This window comes from Cyanistes caeruleus, chromosome 16 (genome assembly GCF_971803275.1).
Source record: "Cyanistes caeruleus chromosome 16, bCyaCae1.hap1.1, whole genome shotgun sequence".
Lineage (NCBI taxonomy): Eukaryota > Metazoa > Chordata > Aves > Passeriformes > Paridae > Cyanistes > Cyanistes caeruleus.
The window spans coordinates 6,658,053-6,674,642 of record NC_141716.1 but is presented as its reverse complement, the minus strand read 5'-3'; the positions used below and the strand labels follow the sequence as shown (position 1 = coordinate 6,674,642).

General features: G+C 54.6%; 1 protein-coding gene and 1 long non-coding RNA gene across 2 annotated transcripts; one reads left to right on the top strand and one right to left on the bottom strand.

Moving 5' to 3' along the window:
* The first annotated feature begins 4,162 nt into the window (after positions 1–4,162).
* LOC111938106 (uncharacterized) lies at positions 4,163–6,922 on the top strand. Its single transcript, XR_002868883.2, has 3 exons — positions 4,163–4,595; positions 4,694–4,987; positions 5,458–6,922. It is a non-coding gene; the product is annotated as an uncharacterized LOC111938106 (long non-coding RNA).
* Positions 6,923–12,140: 5,218 nt separating this feature from the next.
* Positions 12,141–16,257, bottom strand: SOX18 (SRY-box transcription factor 18). The gene is made up of 2 exons (XM_023939817.2): positions 15,676–16,257; positions 12,141–14,183 (listed from the first exon to the last, which is right to left on the bottom strand). The coding sequence occupies exons 1-2, from the start codon at positions 16,076–16,078 to the stop codon at positions 13,333–13,335; spliced, it is 1,254 nt and encodes a 417-aa protein (XP_023795585.2). The 5' UTR covers positions 16,079–16,257; the 3' UTR covers positions 12,141–13,332.
* Between the last annotated feature and the right edge of the window lie 333 nt (positions 16,258–16,590).

Here is a 16,590-nt window from a genome sequence, read left to right as displayed (position 1 = left end):
CAAGAAAAATAAAAAAAAAAAAAAAAAGGAAGCAATTTAAGCTTTGAATCTTTCTCTTTAAAATGTTCTCATGGCTTCATTAGAATTTGCAGCCACAGAGGCTTTGAAGAACATGGTATAAGGAGTGAAACATCTGGAAAAATTAGGATTAATGAAAACATAATTCCCAAGACTAAAGGAAAGATTAATCCTGCGTTACCACTTGTGTGTTCCACAGCTTTTCCCCAGCTCGTAACACTGAACTTATTAAATCGCCCTGAGCTGAGTTTTCCTTTTCTCTCTCCCTCCCCTATGGAGCCCAATGGAAGCAGCTGATGCCAAATGTAAGGATAACCAACTGTGCTGGCCAGCACTGGTGTGAGCACTCCTGCTCTGTGCTCAGGTGGGCACCCAGGGCCCTGCTGACCTGCAGGGGGGCCCTGCCTGGGGCTGGGGGCGTCCAGCGGGTTTGAGGCTGGTCTCTACTGGGCTGGTGGGTGCTGTACCCCACTGGGGCTGCACCTGCTCCTGCCTGGGGTCCTGAGCAGCTCATGGGATGGGGGGTGCTGGGGAGCTAAAGATAAATGAATGAGCCACCTTCTCTGCTGCTGGATGCTCGGCCAGGGTGAGACTGAAGCGGCCCTGAGGTGCTGGTGTCTCTGTGAGAGCAAGGGTAGCCCTGGTGATGTGACACACTGTGCCATGCCACACCACTGCGCCATGTTGTGCCATACCAAGCTGTGCCACACCATTCTATGCTGTGCCATTCCATGCTGTGCCATTCCATGCTGTGCCATGCCATGCTGTGCCATTCCATGCTGTGCCATGCCATGCTCCAGGATCTGGGCTGTGACCAGGGGGTTGGGACATGCCAGCCCTGTGCCAGCTGGCAGTGTTCAGCTTCGCCACTGCAGTGCTGGAGGGTACTGGGGGTCACATTGGCTGTGCCACTCCCTGTTCAAGCCCCCTGGACAGAGCTGGCCTGAAGTCTTGGGCAGCTCCGAGTGGAGCTCAGCCATGCTGAGGGACCCTCTGCTCAGGGAAGATGCTCTGGAGTGACAGACCCTTTGTCCCTGTAAAATCCTGCAGCAATTCCTTTGCCACCAGCAAGTACCACCGGTGGGTGCCGGAGCTGGTTTGGGGTCACATCGGATGTTTGTCCCTGCAGCTTTATCACCACAGACACTGCTCTGCACAAACGGGTGGGGCTGGGTCGGGTCCCTCCCCAGACCATGGAATCGTGGCGCTTCTTGGGAAGAAGGAAAACAAGGAGAGCTCACTCCATCATGTGTTCATCCATCCTGCGCTGGGCACAGGGAGGCACTGCCAGCTCCACACCTGGGCTGATCAGCCCAGCACAGCGATCCCAGCAGCTGGAGCCTGCAAGGATCGGGATGCTCCAAACGCTGGGGACAGAGAGCAGCACCCGTTCTGCGAGTCCCTGCTGGGATTTGGGTGGGGTCTTGCCTGCTGGGTGCTCCCCGCGACATCAGGGTGAGGGAACCAGAAGTTTGCTGCATCCCCTCCTTGCCTCATAGCCCGGATTATGCCAGGACTGCATCTGGACGGGGCCAAAGGTGTGTTTGACCCATGCACGGAGAACAGGGATCATTCGCCCCAGGCCTGGTGAAAAAAGGCTGCTTTGCCCCACACACGGAGTGCAGGAGGAGGCAGCGTGCCCTGGCCACTCCCCAAGAAGGGGAGGCTCCCAAGGGCCTCAACAGAACCCCTTTCTCCCTCCTTCCCACGCTGCTGTCCCACTCAGCTCCAGCTTGTTTTCCAGAGAGGAAACCGACAACCTTGCTCTTATTTTTTTTTTTTTCTATATATATTTTTTTTTTCTTTTCTATTTTTTTTTTTCTCCCAGTGAGAGCGGCGGGGCCCAGCTGGGGGGCAGCGGTGCCGGCGGGCGCCAGGTGCCGGCGGGGCGGCTCGGGAGGTGCCCGCCGGCCGCGGGGGGACAAAGCCGGCGACGGCCCGCGGTGCTCGGGGCCGTATTGTGTGAGCGAGGAGGAGATGGATGAAGGTCACATCCTGCCGCTCTTCCGATGCCCGGCATCAGGAAAAAGCTGCGCTTTGTAAATATAAAAATAAACAACAAACTCTTCCCCCCATTTACCACCTTCCCCCCGCCCCAAAGAAAACAACAACAGCCCCCGCGGTATCGCAGCCACCTGCTCGGGGAAGTGATTTTTCATATAGGCAGGAAACGGGGGTCTAATTAAATCTGGGGTCAAGAACATAAAGGGAGAACGAGGTTTGTTTAGGAGTCCTCGAGGAGGGTGGGAGGGGGATGCTCAGCAGGGCTGTTGGGGAACCATAGGGCGGTGTTTTGGTGGGGCTGGGGGGGAAAGGGGAAATTAGGGGTGTTTTGTCCCCAGGATGGGTGGCAGGGCATCCGCTTCCTCCTGCCAGCGGGTCCAGCGTGCCACAGCGGACAGTGCTGGCAGTTCGGTCCTCACCAGAGCAGGGATGCTCTGGGGCACTCCTCACTCTCCCTGTTCCCCTGCGGGTAGAGAAAGGAGCCCGGGGAGCTTCACGCTCAGACCTACAAGAGTGTCCCCAAGCCTTCAGCGAGATCATATGAGGTTCCTGTTTCACAAGACGGAGGATGGCATTTCCATTGTGCTCGCCGGGGATGTGTTGCAACGGGGCAGCCGCTTCCATCCTTTGTCCTCCTCCCCGCAGAGGAGGAGTCTCAGCCTCTGCCAGGGTGACCCGTCACACCCTTCCCCTCCACCAGCCACCAAATTTGGCTCCACTGGCCTCGGCAGCCCTCCTCGGCGGGTCCCGTCCGCAGGCATCGCCCCACCGCCAGCGCTCTCCGGCTCCAAAGGCGCTTCCTTGCAGCCACCGCGCTGGGTGCCCTCGGCCGGGGGTCCCCACCAGGTTAGGGACACTCCAGGAGGGTGATGCCCACCCCGAGCCGCTCCCAGCGCTGACGCTGGGGTGCTCCGGCTGCCTTCCCCCTCCCGCTGCGGGGCTCCTGTCTAATTTTCACCACCAATTAATAAACGAGGGACTGACCCCACCAAAGCTTAAGTGGGGAGTCCTGGGTGCTGGCAGCAGCCCCAGCTCCCCGGGGTGATGCCACCCCTCTCCCACGCCCGCAGCGGGCAGCTTCCAGCTTTTAGGAAGCACTGCAGAGACCTTTGCCTTTGGGTCGGGTGCTCCCAGCCCGGACCCGCTTTCTATTCCCCGGCTGGGGTGTGCCGAATATAAAGTATCACAGCATTGTTATGAAAAATAATTCAAACCCACCAAAAAGGCCAGCAGCAGATGGAAGGGCGAAATCGGAGCAATCCGGGCTGGCTGTAACCCTTCGTGGGCAGGGAAGGCAGGGCAGGCAGAGGATCAGCATCCACATGCCAGCCCTGCCGCTGGTGCTTGCGGGTATGGAAGGGAAGGTGAAGGGCTGAAAGTGTCCCAGTGCAGACTGTGGGCAGGACACGGAATGATTTCCCATGGGAAAGGGGAAACTCGTGCCTGGAGGCTCATAAAACAGCCAGATTTTCGGACAGGCTTTAGGGATGCTGGGGAGTGCCGCCATCCCCAAATTCCTGCTGAAGGAAGGTACACGCAACCTGGGCATCACTCAGCTCGGTGGCTGCCCATCCCCACACTGCAGCGGGGCGTCAGGTCCCTTCCGTGACCACTGATGGGACGCAGGTGCCACCCACCCCACTGGGTGTGTGTCCCCTCCCTGCCACCAGCGTCCCGCCGCCCAGCCGGGTACCACGAGCGGCGCTGGGGACGAGGACGCGTCCCCAGCCTCGGGCCTCGCTCCAGCTGGGCGCTGTTTTGTAAGGACTCCTGGGCCTCTGCGGCGCAGAGATAAGCCCAAGAATTCGCCGTCAGTTCCAAATATCCCGTCCGCTTCCTCCCGCCGTCCTCGCCGCCGCTCCAGCCCGCTTGTCTCATTTCCGCAGCAGCGTGCTGGGGAGCGCTTCCTGTTTTCCCCCCGGCCCCGGGGCGGCGGCGGGGGCCGAGGGGCGCGGGGAGGAAGGGCAGGACAATGGGCGCAGGTCGGCACGGGCAGCTGCCCATCGCCCGGGATGGGGGCTCCTCGGTGGCCCGGGATGGGGCTGCGAGGGAGGGGGAAGGCGGATGGCAGGTGGCAGCGGCGGGGATGTGGGTCCTGGGTTGAGCTGAGATTGCGGTTGGGGTTTCTTTCCTTTCCTGATTGCTTTTTTTTTTTTTTTTTTCCTCTTTCTTTCTTTCTTTCAAGGGCTTTTCTGTAAATCAACCCAAGCTCCCTAGAGAGCATCGTCTCTGTGCCGCAGTGGGAGCCCCTGCTCCAGCTGGGCATGAGGACGGGAGTGAAGCCGGGTGGAGCACAGCCCTGGGCGGGGGGACCCTGCCCTCTATGGGGCAGTGGGTCACCCCGCCGAAAATCACATTTTAGGGTCCCTTCAGTCAAACCACCCACCACAACCTTCTTCTCCCCAGCCACAGTACGGGAGAGCAGCATCCCCACGGGACTGCCACCTCCTAGGAGCTGTGTCACGGGGCAGGAGGTCAGGATGTGGCTACCCCATCCCAAACTGCAGCTCTGAGACAAGGAGGATCCATTCCGGAGCTCTGCTCGCTTGGAGCTCAGCGACCTCCTGCCACAGGTAGGACCAGCCAGAGTGTCCCCCCATTTTTGGGGCTCCTGTCCCCCGGTCCTGTGTGAGTGTGAGTGTTTACTCGGTGCGTTTCTCACCGCTCGCAGCGTGGCAGGAGTTATTCAAAGGCGGGCGGAAGCGAGCGCAGCAACTGAAACAACAATGAAAAGGAAACAGAGCTCGAAAAATTCTCCGTTCATAAATCAACTGAACTGCAGGTGATCCCTGGGCAGGAGCGAGCTGAGGAAGAGACACGGCTCGGCTCGGCATGGCCAGCAGCCAGGCAGGCTCCGGCCCCCCAGGCAGGGATGGGGGAGGCCGGGATTTCCCAGGGTGGTCCTGAGTGGTGCTGGGATCCGTGTCCATGTCCCTGGGGCTGCACATCAGGGACTTTGAGGCAGGTGAGGTGCAAGCGTTGCTGGGTTTATTTTTATTACCAATTTTTATTGTACATCTGGGTGAGAACGGTGAAGCTGTGCTGGGTGGAGTGGGTTTGTGGGGTCAGCGTTGCACACACACACACAGGCACACGCCTCCTTTCCCGGCCAGAGGAATGCAAAAAGCCCAGGGATCTGCTGGAGTTCGGGGACCATGCCACAGCCCCTTGTGGCTGGCAGAGTGGGGGGATATTGTAATATTGATGCTTGAAGGGTTGCAGAGCAGTCTCATGCTCTTTAATCGTCTCCTGCCTTTTTGGCTTGAAATTCATCACTTTGGAAGCAGAGAAGCCAAAAAGGTGTGGGTGAGCATGGCTCCAGTCTGTGGCTGTGCCATGGGAGATGTTTGGGTTAACGGGAGATGATCCAGGGTTCTCGGCAGCATCAGGCCATGGCTCCTTGCTGGGATCTCATAAAGGCTTTTTCCTCCTTAGGAAATAGAGCTGCTGGATTGGGACGAGCTCCTCAGTGCTGGCAACATCTCTGCATGGGCAGGGGATGGGCATGGTTGGAAAAAAATCTCCCCCTCCTGCCTCCAGTTGTGTCCTGCAGCATCTTGCTGCAGGCAGGATGGGGGCCAGTTTGGACAAATCTAGCTGTCCCCTCCTAGCTGTGCCCTCTGCCAGCTCCTGTAAGCTGAGAACCAGTCCTGGGGACACCAAAAGGAATTTATGCTTTTGGGACCAGTGGATGGCCCCAAGGACCAGGCTGGTGGCAGTGGGCTGACCTTACAGCAGAGGAAATGATCCAGTTGTGTTCCCGCACTGGGAAAGCCAGGAGATATTGCATGTCCCCTTCTGCTGCTATCCGTCCTCCCTCCTGTGAATTCCCTGTCATCTTGTCTTTTGGCAGAGCTGGAAAACTGGGGGACCACCGTAAATAAATCCTGTGTCTTTAAGCCGTTTTGTACAGTACAAGAAAATGCACTCGTTGAATTACAGCTTTTTAATCAAATACATGTAACCATGTCACTTAAAGTGCTCGCGAAAAGCAAGGAAAAAAAAAACCCAACACAATTGGAAGAGTACGATATTAAAACCAGCTGCCTGCTTACCCCCACCACAGTTAATAGTTTTTGAATGTTCTGAATGAGAGAGAAACCAGAGCCAAGCTCCACTTTCATGTCCATCTTTCTGATCAAGCCCTGTCAGACGGGGGGGCCGGGCAGCCTGGCACAGAGGCGGGGGATGCGGGAGGGCTGCACTCCCTTGTCCTGCCGCTTTGCCCATCCCTTCGGGCTTTGTCCCCGTGCTGATGGGATGTGAGAGCTCACCGTCTTCCTGCCTGCCTGGGACCCAGCCTGGAGATGGGAGCACAGGTTGCCCAAGTCATGCAGAGGTGAGGGATGCTGCCCTGGGACATCACCACCACGTTATGTGTCCCCTCCTGACCAAATTTTACCCAATTCTACCTCTTGATGCTTATTCCTGCAATTTGGCATCGCCGCTCGTCCCCCAGAGGCACTGTGCTACCTACAGCATCCCTTCCTCTGAGGGTGCCAGCGCAGTCCATGGTGTCACATCCCTGTGCCCCATTCCCTTGGGACACACATGCCAGGACCACCTCAACGCCTGCCTCCGGCCTCACCGGCCACCGACCCCCCGGCCAGCACAGCCTGCCAACCACCCGAGCTGCGCAGTTCCCCCGCAACGTGGACCAATGCTCATTAAGCATGAGGCAGAGACCACCAAATATGTCAAAACACACTTAAAATTTATTGTTTCATACCATACGTTTGAGTCTCTTGAACGCTGGCCAGTGTTTCTCCCTCTCCGCGATGGGGCCTATCTGCTGTCACCGACGCTTCGCGTATATGTATAGCCCGCTTGCTTGCTGGCTTTTTTTTCCCTCCCCCTTCTTTCTTTAAATGCAAAATACAAACAATTGATGGAAAATGTACATTTGTTCCATATGGGACGGTCGGAGTGTGGAGAGGAGCCAGCGGAGGCATTTTTAGGCAGACTCCTCTCTCCAGCGGATGGCTGGATGGCTTCCCAGAACGGCCCCGCGCGGCCTGGCCTGACTCTCCTGACGAGCTTCAGACGCTCTGTGACGCTCCCACGACGGTGGGGGGGACGTGATTCAGTTCCCTGAAGGGATCAACCTCCCTGGGCTGCTGAGCACAGGAGGAGGGAGAGGCTTCCACCAAAACCACTGCAACATCCCGGAAGGGTTGAGCTTGGCTGCGAGGGAGGCGATGGGGAGACTTGCTTTAGGACTTGCATAGGAAGCTGAGTTAGGCTGGTTGGGTTGTGTTGGGTTATGTTGGGACAGGTTGACTGGGTCCTTGAGATAGGTTACATTGGATTGAGTGGGTTGGGTTGGGTTGGTTTGGTTTGGGTTGGGTTGGGTTGGGTTGGTTTGGGTCGGGTTATGCTGGGTTGTGCTGGGCTGGGTTGGGTTGGGTTGGTTTGGGTTGGGTTGTGCTGGGTTGTGCTGGGCTGGGTTGGGTTGGGTTGGGTTGGGTTGGGTTGGGTTGGTTTGGGTTGGGTTGGTTTGGGTTGGGTTATGCTGGGTTGTGCTGAGCTGGGTTGGGTTGTGTTGCTTTAGGTGCACTGGGTGGGTTGGGTTAGGTCATGCTGTGTGGGCTGTGTTGGGTTGTGTTGGATTGGACTAGGTGACTTCTGGAGAACAGTCCCAACCCTTCCATGACCCTTTGGCCTCCTGGTACACCACAGCATTGCTGAATCACCTCAGAAGAGAAGGACAAAGTGGTTCTGACAGATGTTGTGGGGCTCAGTCAGCTCAGAGCCAGTGAGGAGAAGGAGCCCCCAAAATCCCTCATGGTTCACACAATGAAGCCTAAACCTACCTCCTTCACAGGGACCTATCCTCTTTATGGGGACCCCAGCATGGTGCTGGGTGAGCAGATGTTGGTGTGGGGCTGGGGACTGGGGGTCCAGGGGCTTGTGGTGGCTCTAAGGCAGGGGAAGGAATGTGAGGACTGGTGGGGGCAACGCTGGGAGCTGTGGAGGGACAACAAAAGCTCCACAAGGGATGTAGAGGCTGAATTTCACAGCAAGAAAAGTGCTAAAGCATTTCAGGCTGCACAGATTTCCCAGGGCACATTAAGCACTCCTTGTTGGCTTTTCTTTTCTTTTGCAAAACCTGTAATGTTTATGACACCCCAGCTCCTGTTCCCTGCAGGCAGCTGCCCTCCCCTGCCTGCAGAGGATTCCTGCTGCCAGGAGCAGAGCTGGGGGGGCACCCAGCCTCACCCAAGTGTTCCTGCTGCCCAGCAGCTCTGGGCATGGCGCAGAGGAAACGGGGCCTTTCCTGTCTGCAAGGAGAACTGAGATTTCCAAACATTTCCTTTCCCAAACTGAGCTGCAGAGAAGAAAGTTAGGGAAGGCTTGAGAACTTTGCTTCTGCTTGACCAGGAAAAGTTGTTCTGGGAACTTTTGAAACCTTGCTTTGCATTTCAACCTTTTCCCTTTGGTTAACCTCCCACCACAGAATGCCATTACCTCTCCAAAGGTTTTGCCTCCTGTCTAAAAAAAAAAACCTGGAAAGTTTTTTTTTTTTTCCAATGCACTTTTTCTCGAGTCAGGAAATGTTTTGGAGCTGTTTCCCACAAACAGATTTGGGTGATTTTTTTTGTTTTCTTTTCTGGAAGAGAGGGAAAAATATAAATTCCACCACTTTGGTCTAGAGCAGCTGCCTGGTGCCACAGTGGGGAACCAGCACCGGCAGCTTGTTCCTTCACCCAGAGATGCCCCCATGCCAAACACCCAAAATACAGGGATCAAGAGGCTATAATTCCCTGTTCATCCCAGCCAGGATGACTTCATCAAGGTTGTTGTGTCAGTGTTCTCACCCTGACAGTGAGCTCTGGGCTGGGATGGCTGGGGCTGCCCTGGAGCTGCCTCTTGCCACCTTGCTCATCCCGCTTGCCCCTGGATGTGCCACGGCCTCGGCAGTGGGAACAGCGAGCCTGGAGCCGAACGCTGCCGGGCCAGGCTGGCAGGCACATGAGGTTTTAATATTTGGATGGGTGATGTCATCGAGCGCTCCGTAACGCTGTAAAAAATCCAGAACGTCTATAAAGCTGATCTGTGAACCTCCAGCAGAACACACACACACACATGGGTTGTGCATATGGATAGCCATGGATATCCATGGATATGGACATGGACAAACACACGTGCACACGGAGGGGTGCATACATGGAGATGCACACACACAGATGCACCTCCATGTGTGTGCACAGACATATCCACAGAGGGATGCACGCATGGATACACACAGAGCGACACATGGATGCGTGTGCAGGCTCAGACACACAGAGGGACAACAAAAAAGATGCACAAAAAGGAGCAGCACACTCCTGTGCAGAGGTGCACACGCATGGCTACACGCATGCACACACACAGCCCACCCAGATGCAGGCACACGGATATGCAGGGATGCACACACACACACACAGATGCCTGCACACACGGATAATGCACACAGGGATGGGTGTGAACATGGATGCATGCAGTGCTGCAGGTACACATGGGTGCTTGCACACGCCCATCACACCAGTGCTTGCGCACGTGCAGGTTTGCACATGGATGTGATGGGGCGCACACACACAGTCACACGTGGGTAGAATCCACTGCCCCGCACCCCCAGGGGACACAGAGCAGATGCCACCTGCCCTTAAAGCCCAGGTAGTTCCTGGCATCACCTCCCCCTCTCCCTGCATCCTGGGAAAGCCGGCAGGATGGCCTGTCAGGTTTTCCATTTACCTGTCAAGTACCTTCTCCATATTTCTGAAGTAACGACCTGCTAAAAGCCCCTTGCTCCTCCTCCCAGGCCCAAAACCATCCGGCCTTGAGCTTTGGAGAGATTAAGTCATAAAAATCGGAAGGGGCTGTGCAGTAACAGCCCCAGCCTGAGCCATAACGGCAGTGAAATCATCCCCAAACTATGTCAGCTCCAGCCATTTCCAGTCCCACGTCACACCTGAGCCACCGGCATGCAGTGAAAGAAAACACTGGGAGATGATTTCCTGGCCCCCGAGCAGCTGTACAGGGACAGAGGGAGGGGAAAGATTAAAATAATATATATATATATATATATATGTAACATATACAATATTGAACATAAATATATACAAAATATATTTTGTATATTAAATATACAAATATAAATATATATATATATAAATACATATGTATACATATAGGTATATACATACATATATAGATACATGTATATATAAATATACAAATATATATAAATATAAAAATAAATTCTAGTGTATAAAAATACAGATTAATATAGAATGTATATATAAGATATGAAACAAGATTTAAAATTATGAAAATATTATGTAAAAGAAGTGGTGTGGTTAAATCTCATCAAGGAACCAGCACAAACCAGGTTGGTTTGGGACACTTCTTGATAAAGCTGATGTCAAAACAGTGAGTTTGGATGAAAAGGGCTGTGTGGAACACCAAGGGATAGTAGGAGGTGGCATCTTTTGGAGCCTGGCACAGGTCTTTCTGCCTGCTGATATCTACTCTGGTTTTTTTTTCCTCTCTCCTTTCCCTTCTCTTTTGTTTCCCTGAGACCTGGGGTAGGGCTGGCCAGCAAGCTGGGGCTTTCACAGTGGTTGTGTCTTTAAGGTGGTGCAGTTATGGATGGGAATGAGCATCCATTTCAGCTTTCAGTACCTGCTGTAGCCCCACAGCAGCTTTCTGGGGCATAAACCAAAGTGTGGTTTGGGATGGAAAGGACCTTAAGAGTCATCCAGTGCTAACCATTTGCCATGGGCAGGGACACTTTCCATTAGACCAGGTTGCTCCAAGCCCAATCCAACCTGGCCTTGGACACTTCCAGGAACAGGGCATCTGCAGCTTCTCCAGAAACCTGTGCCAGTGCATCACCACCCTCATTCTAAAGACTTCTCATATCTAATCTAGATTGACCTTCCTCCTTCAATTCAAAAACCACAGTGAGCTGGCACAGTCTGAACCATGGGGAAAAAAGGGAATTTCTTCTGCAGAAAAGTGACTTCATGTTTCCACGATGTGATGGACAGCGGCTCTGCCCGGCATGGAGGGGCAGCTGGGCGAGGACCGGCCTGCTCACCGCTGCTTTGAACCGCAGGAAGTGACCGCATCCATGCCTGGAAGGTACCTGGAAGCTGGGGGCTGGAAAATAACTCAGGGCTTTCTTCTTCTCTCCCCTCCCTCATCTCCTTCCTCCCAGGCCGCTTCGGGGAGCGGAGTGGGATGGAGCCCATAGCCGGCTGCTTCCTTTCATAGTCATCGGCGGCGGCACAGGATGCTTCTCATTTGGTGTTGTGTTTGTTTGCTGCAGCGCGGGTTCTGGCACCCGCCGGGCGCCCGCCAGCCCTCCCGTGTAGGTAGTGAGGTCATTTTTCCATGTATTCCCCCTTTTTACATACTGTATATGGAAAGACAATGAAGCGCCTTTGTGGCGTTCCATGGGAACGCGTCGCCAGCCCCCGGAGTGGTCCCGTTTATTAGCGCTTCACATTCAACAACAACAAAAAAAAGTGAGTCAGGATTGAGTCCTGTTAACACTAATGTGAATTTAATTTAGGAGAAGCTTGAAAATTAATGTCATTTGTTAAATATCCATTTCCCCTAAAAGGCAATTCTTTGCCAACAACAACAACAAAAAAACCTCTTCTTCTATTCAATTTTTTCAAATTATTTTTTTTAAACAGCCTTTTTTGGCGATATCAGCCTGGTTTAAATCACTTGGTGCTCAAGGAACGGATGCCACCGGGTTTTAAGTAACAGATTGTTGTTCCTCCTTTTCAAACTGAACAAAAAAGCTCCCTGTAAATCATACAGTGATTCACAGGAGGGGGATGAAGCTCCGGCAAAGCACCAGCAGCTCCGAGCAGGATCCGGCTGGGCATGGTGACGGCTCGGCAAGACCGCCGCTGCTGGAGCCAGGAAGCAGCCAGTGAAGGCCAGGAGGAAGAAAGGCTCTGGTACAAGGAGTTTTCTTCCATCTCCGAGGACTGGAGAGAAAGCATTGGAGCAGCCTGGCTATATTTTTGGGGGGTTTCATGGGAAAACAGGGTGAGCCATGGGGACCACGTATTGATGCGCTGCCAGCCTGCCAAAACAATGACCACACCAAGGCTCGATTTGGAGGAGGATATCACATGTTTTATTATATTTTAATCTGAGAACAGCTGCTTTTACTGCTGGGAGCATCTCTGGGTGGCACGGCACGGTGCTGTGGGGCTGCTGCCAGAATCCCATCCCATCCTATCCCATCCCAAGCCACCATCCCGTGCTGAGCCGGGCAGAGCCGTGCTCGCGGAGCCCGAGGCGGCTGACGGGGCGGGCGGGCAGCAGCTTGGAAATTAATACATTTGCCAGGTTGTCAAAACATTAATCAACGGATACAAAAATCTGGAAATGGTTGGGACAACATGTATTTGCGGAAAATATGTGTTCACACAACAAGCACACAAGATGGGAACAATTATATGAAGATGTTTTAATAATTAACCAGAATAAAACAGTTTGCTCTCCATACAGTTCTAGACAATAAAAGTGTTTGCAGTCATATTTTTCTTTTGTACAAAATTCCAGTCAGTTGTTCCTCAATATTTACATTATCATTCCCTTTTCACAAAATATCTCCTTTTTTCCCCCCTTCCGTTTTTTTTCTTTAAATCCAGCTTTGCTACATAAATGCTTTAGATCTCATGGATATCCCTTGATTTCTTTTTAAAAAGTCTAATAAAAAAACCCCAAAAGACATTAAATACCATTTTATATATAAAAATGCTTAGTAAAAATATAGTTTTGTTGCCCAATTAAAATATATTGCTGAGAATACAGTAAAAACTGTCCTAAAGCCCACCCCTAATGGGCGCCGACTCTTTAACAGCCCCGGCAAAGTCTTTCTAAAAGCTTTTTCCCCCTAAAAGTTTGCCTGTCCTTGGGTAAAATACTGGGGACAGGTCACACTTTGGCTCATCCTGGTGTCATTGTTTCAGGCAGGATTTACTGGAAATGGCTTGAAAATGCCCCTTGGAGCTGGTGGGAGCTGGAGATGTGCCCTGCCGAGGGCTGGAGCGGGGAGCACGGCGGGGAAAGGCGTCTATCTGTGTTATATAGTTATACGGTATATCAGTGAGTTCAGCATGGTCTGTCTCTAAAAAAAATTAAAAAAAAAAATCAAAATAAAAAAGAACAAACAAGAAAGCGATGCATTTAATGAGATACTCTAAATATGATGGAGCTCGTGGTTAAAGGAGGATGGCTTTTTGTTTTTAGAGGAGAGTCGGGGCTCTCCTGGTGCGCGCATTGGATGGTGGGATCAACCTAACCGGTGATGCAGGGGCTATAGTAAACAGCACTGCTGGCATCGGACAGGGCGGATATCAAACTGCTCTCCTCGCAGGAGATGCTTCTAGGAGTCACTTTGGACAGGGAGACATGGTAAGGGAGGCCCGAGGCTTCGGGACGAGTCCTGCTCATGTTCAAATACTGGTCAAACTCGTTGCGGTCAACATCTGTCCAGAGCTCGGTTTGGTTCAAGTGATCCACGCTCTCCATGTGGTGGGCTTCAGGCGGGGGCGACAGCTGGCCCAGGTGGGCTGAAAGCCCGTTCTGAGTTCCCGAGCACATCTGGTTGTAGTAAAGGCTGGAGGGATGGGGAGTCCTCATGGCGTCGGCCAAGTGTGAGGGGGTCTGCGTGTAGGGCACGGCCACGTCCCGCCCCATGCACTTCTCCTGGGGAAACTCCATCTGGTGATGGTGGTGGTAGCCGCGAAAGGGCATCATGTTGCAGTCATCCTGCATGTGCGGAGGGAAAAACGCCGGCTCGGTCTGTTCCAAGACATCCAAGGGAGACATCTCAGGAGTTGGCAAGCCATAGTTTTCAATATCCGACCCCATGGAGTGGAGTTCTCTGAAGTGGTTAAGTGGGGGAGGCTGGGGGTGGCCCGGCTGGCTGCCGCCATGGTGACTCATGCTGAAGTTGTCACTGCAAGGCTGGGAAAGGTTATGCAGGAGGATATTGGGTTCCATCCTCTTGATTTTCTTGGCTTGCTTCTTTCTCCTTGGGCGGTATTTGTAGTTGGGGTGATCCTGGAGATGCTGGATTCGCAGTCGCTCTGCCTCTTCCACGAAGGGACGCTTGTCGCTGGCGCTCAGCGCTTTCCACGATTGGCCTGGAAGAGGAAAGAGAAGCTCTGTGAGAGTGGCTCAGCCACCCGGCACTGGCCACGACATGGGGACACGCAGGAAGAGGCAGCCCAGGGATGAAGGGCTCCTGCAGATGGCTTGACACCTGATCAGGGTCTCACTGCTGGCACCAGGAAAGGTTGGGGAATGGGTTCCCAAGCCTTGTCTCAGAAGAAGGTTCGGGCAGTGCTCAGCACTTCAGTGGTGGGAGAATGGGGGTACGTGGAATGGGAACCCCTCTGCCAGGGCTGGGGATTCTGCCTCCCACTGCCCCTTGGTACAGTCCACATCCTGCTTCCCTGCATTTCACATCCATAGCCTGCACCTCTGCAGACCAAATCACCCGTCCCAAAAACTCACAGCACCATATCCTGAATCCCACATCCCCACACCCCGCAGCCCCGTGTCTCTGCATCCTGCTGCTCTGTCTGCCCATATCCTGCTTCCCGTAGTCCCGCATCCTGCAGCTCCATTTACCCATATCCTGCTTCCCGTGTTCCCACATCCCGCATCCTATGGTTGTGCATCCCGCATCCTGCAGCCTGTATTCCCATATCCTGCATCCCTGCAGCTGTGTACCCCTCAGCCCTGTATCTCTGCATCCTGCAGCCCTGTTTCCCTGCATCTTGTGTACAAGTATCTTGTATCTTCACATCCTCATATCCCACAGCCCCATATTCCCACATCCTGTAACACCACATCCCACAGCCCTTGATCCAGTCCTGCATCCTTACAGCTCGCATCCCTGTAACCTGCAACTGGTAGCCCTGCATCCCAAATCCCTAAAGCTTGTGTCCCACAGCTCTTTAACTGTGCAGCCCTGCACTCCCCAGCTCTGTATCCCACTGCACCCCATCCTTGTACCCCAGTCCCTGCACCCTCATATTCTTGCACTCTGCATCCCGCAGTCCTGCACCCTTGGAGTCTGGCTAGCAGAGCCCCATATCCCTGCATTCTACAGCTCGCTGCCTTGTATCTGTGCAGTCTGCATCCCACAGTCCTGGACACTCACAGTGCACATCCCAAATCCCTGTCCCCCAGCAGTTCGCATCTCCAGCTCTGTATCCCTGCATCCCACTGCCTTGGACTATCAGAACCAAACCAAACTATCCCAACACCCCCAGCCCTGTACCCCCACCTCCTGAGCCCTGTACCACTGCATCCTGCAGCCCTGCACTCTTGCAGCCCACATCCCCAGACCTGTAGCTCTGTATTCCTGTATTCCCAGCCCTGTACTCCCACATCCCTGTCTCCTCAGCTCGATATCCTCCCCATCCCACAGCCCTGTACTCTTGCAGCCTGGATCCCCAGCCCCGCATCCCCATGTCCCTAGCTCTGTAAGCCTGCATCCCGCAGCCCTGTACTCTTGCAGCCCGCATCCCCAGCATCCCCGCATCCCTATCTCCATACTCCCGCATCCCCAGCCCCGCACCCGCATCCCCGAGCCCCCAGCCCTCCTCCCGCTCCCCTCCCGCTCACCCAGCATCTTGCTGAGCACGGCGTTGTGCAGGTCGGGGTTCTGCTGCGCCAGCCGCTTGCGCTCATCCTTCGCCCAGACCATGAAGGCGTTCATGGGCCGGCGGATGCGGGAGTCCTCGGCGGCCTTGCCCTCGGGGCGGCCGGCCGGGGGGCTGTATCCATAGCCCGGCTCGGGGCTGGGCGTGCGGCTGGGGGCCGCTCCGGGGGCCGCGCCGCCGGGGCCGGGGCCGAAGGCGAAGCCGGGCTCGGGGCTGGGCGTGCGGCTGGAGGGGGAGGCGGCTCCCGGGGGGCGCGGGAAGGCGAGCCCGGGCTCAGCGGCCGGCACGGCGGCGGTGACCCATGAACAGTCGCCCCGGGGTTGCGATATCTCCTCTCGGCAGTAGTTAGACTCAGATATATTCATTCCAGCTGGACAGCACTTTGTGTCCGACCCGACCGGGTGCCGGAGAGAGAATCGGGATTCCTGCCGCGTCCCACCGGGTCCAGCACCGCCGAGCAGCCGCCCGCAGTTCGCCTCCCTCGCCTGCCTTCGGGGGACTCGAGCTCTCCTGCGTTTGTTTTGGTTTCTTTTCTTTTTTTTTTTCCCCTATCTTTTTTTTATTTTTTCCCCCCTTTCCCCCCAAAAAAAAACTTTTGGGATGATGCTGGGCTGGAAGGGGCAAAATATAGCCGGGGTGGACCAATCAGCGGGGCGAGGGGAGGAGGAGAAGGAGGAGGAGAGGGAGAGGAGGAGGAGATGAGGGGGAGGAGGAGAAGGAGGAGATGAGGGGGAGGAGGGAAGGAGGGAAGGGGGGCGTCCCCAGGCACCAGCAGGAAGAGCCACCCGGGGAGGGTCGAGCTGGGACCGGTGTGGAAGCTGCTGCCCCGTTCCCTTCTGTCCAAGGAGGAGGGTTTTTAAATTTTTCTCTTTTTCTT

Excerpts from the sequence above, each read along its gene's own strand:
- SOX18 (XM_023939817.2), bottom strand. The coding sequence starts at position 16,078 with ATGAATATATCTGAGTCTAACTACTGCCGAGAGGAGATATCGCAACCC. Across the intron at positions 14,184-15,675 it reads CGTGCTCAGCAAGATGCTGG|GCCAATCGTGGAAAGCGCTG; the intron begins GTGAGCGGGAGG and ends TTCCTCTTCCAG.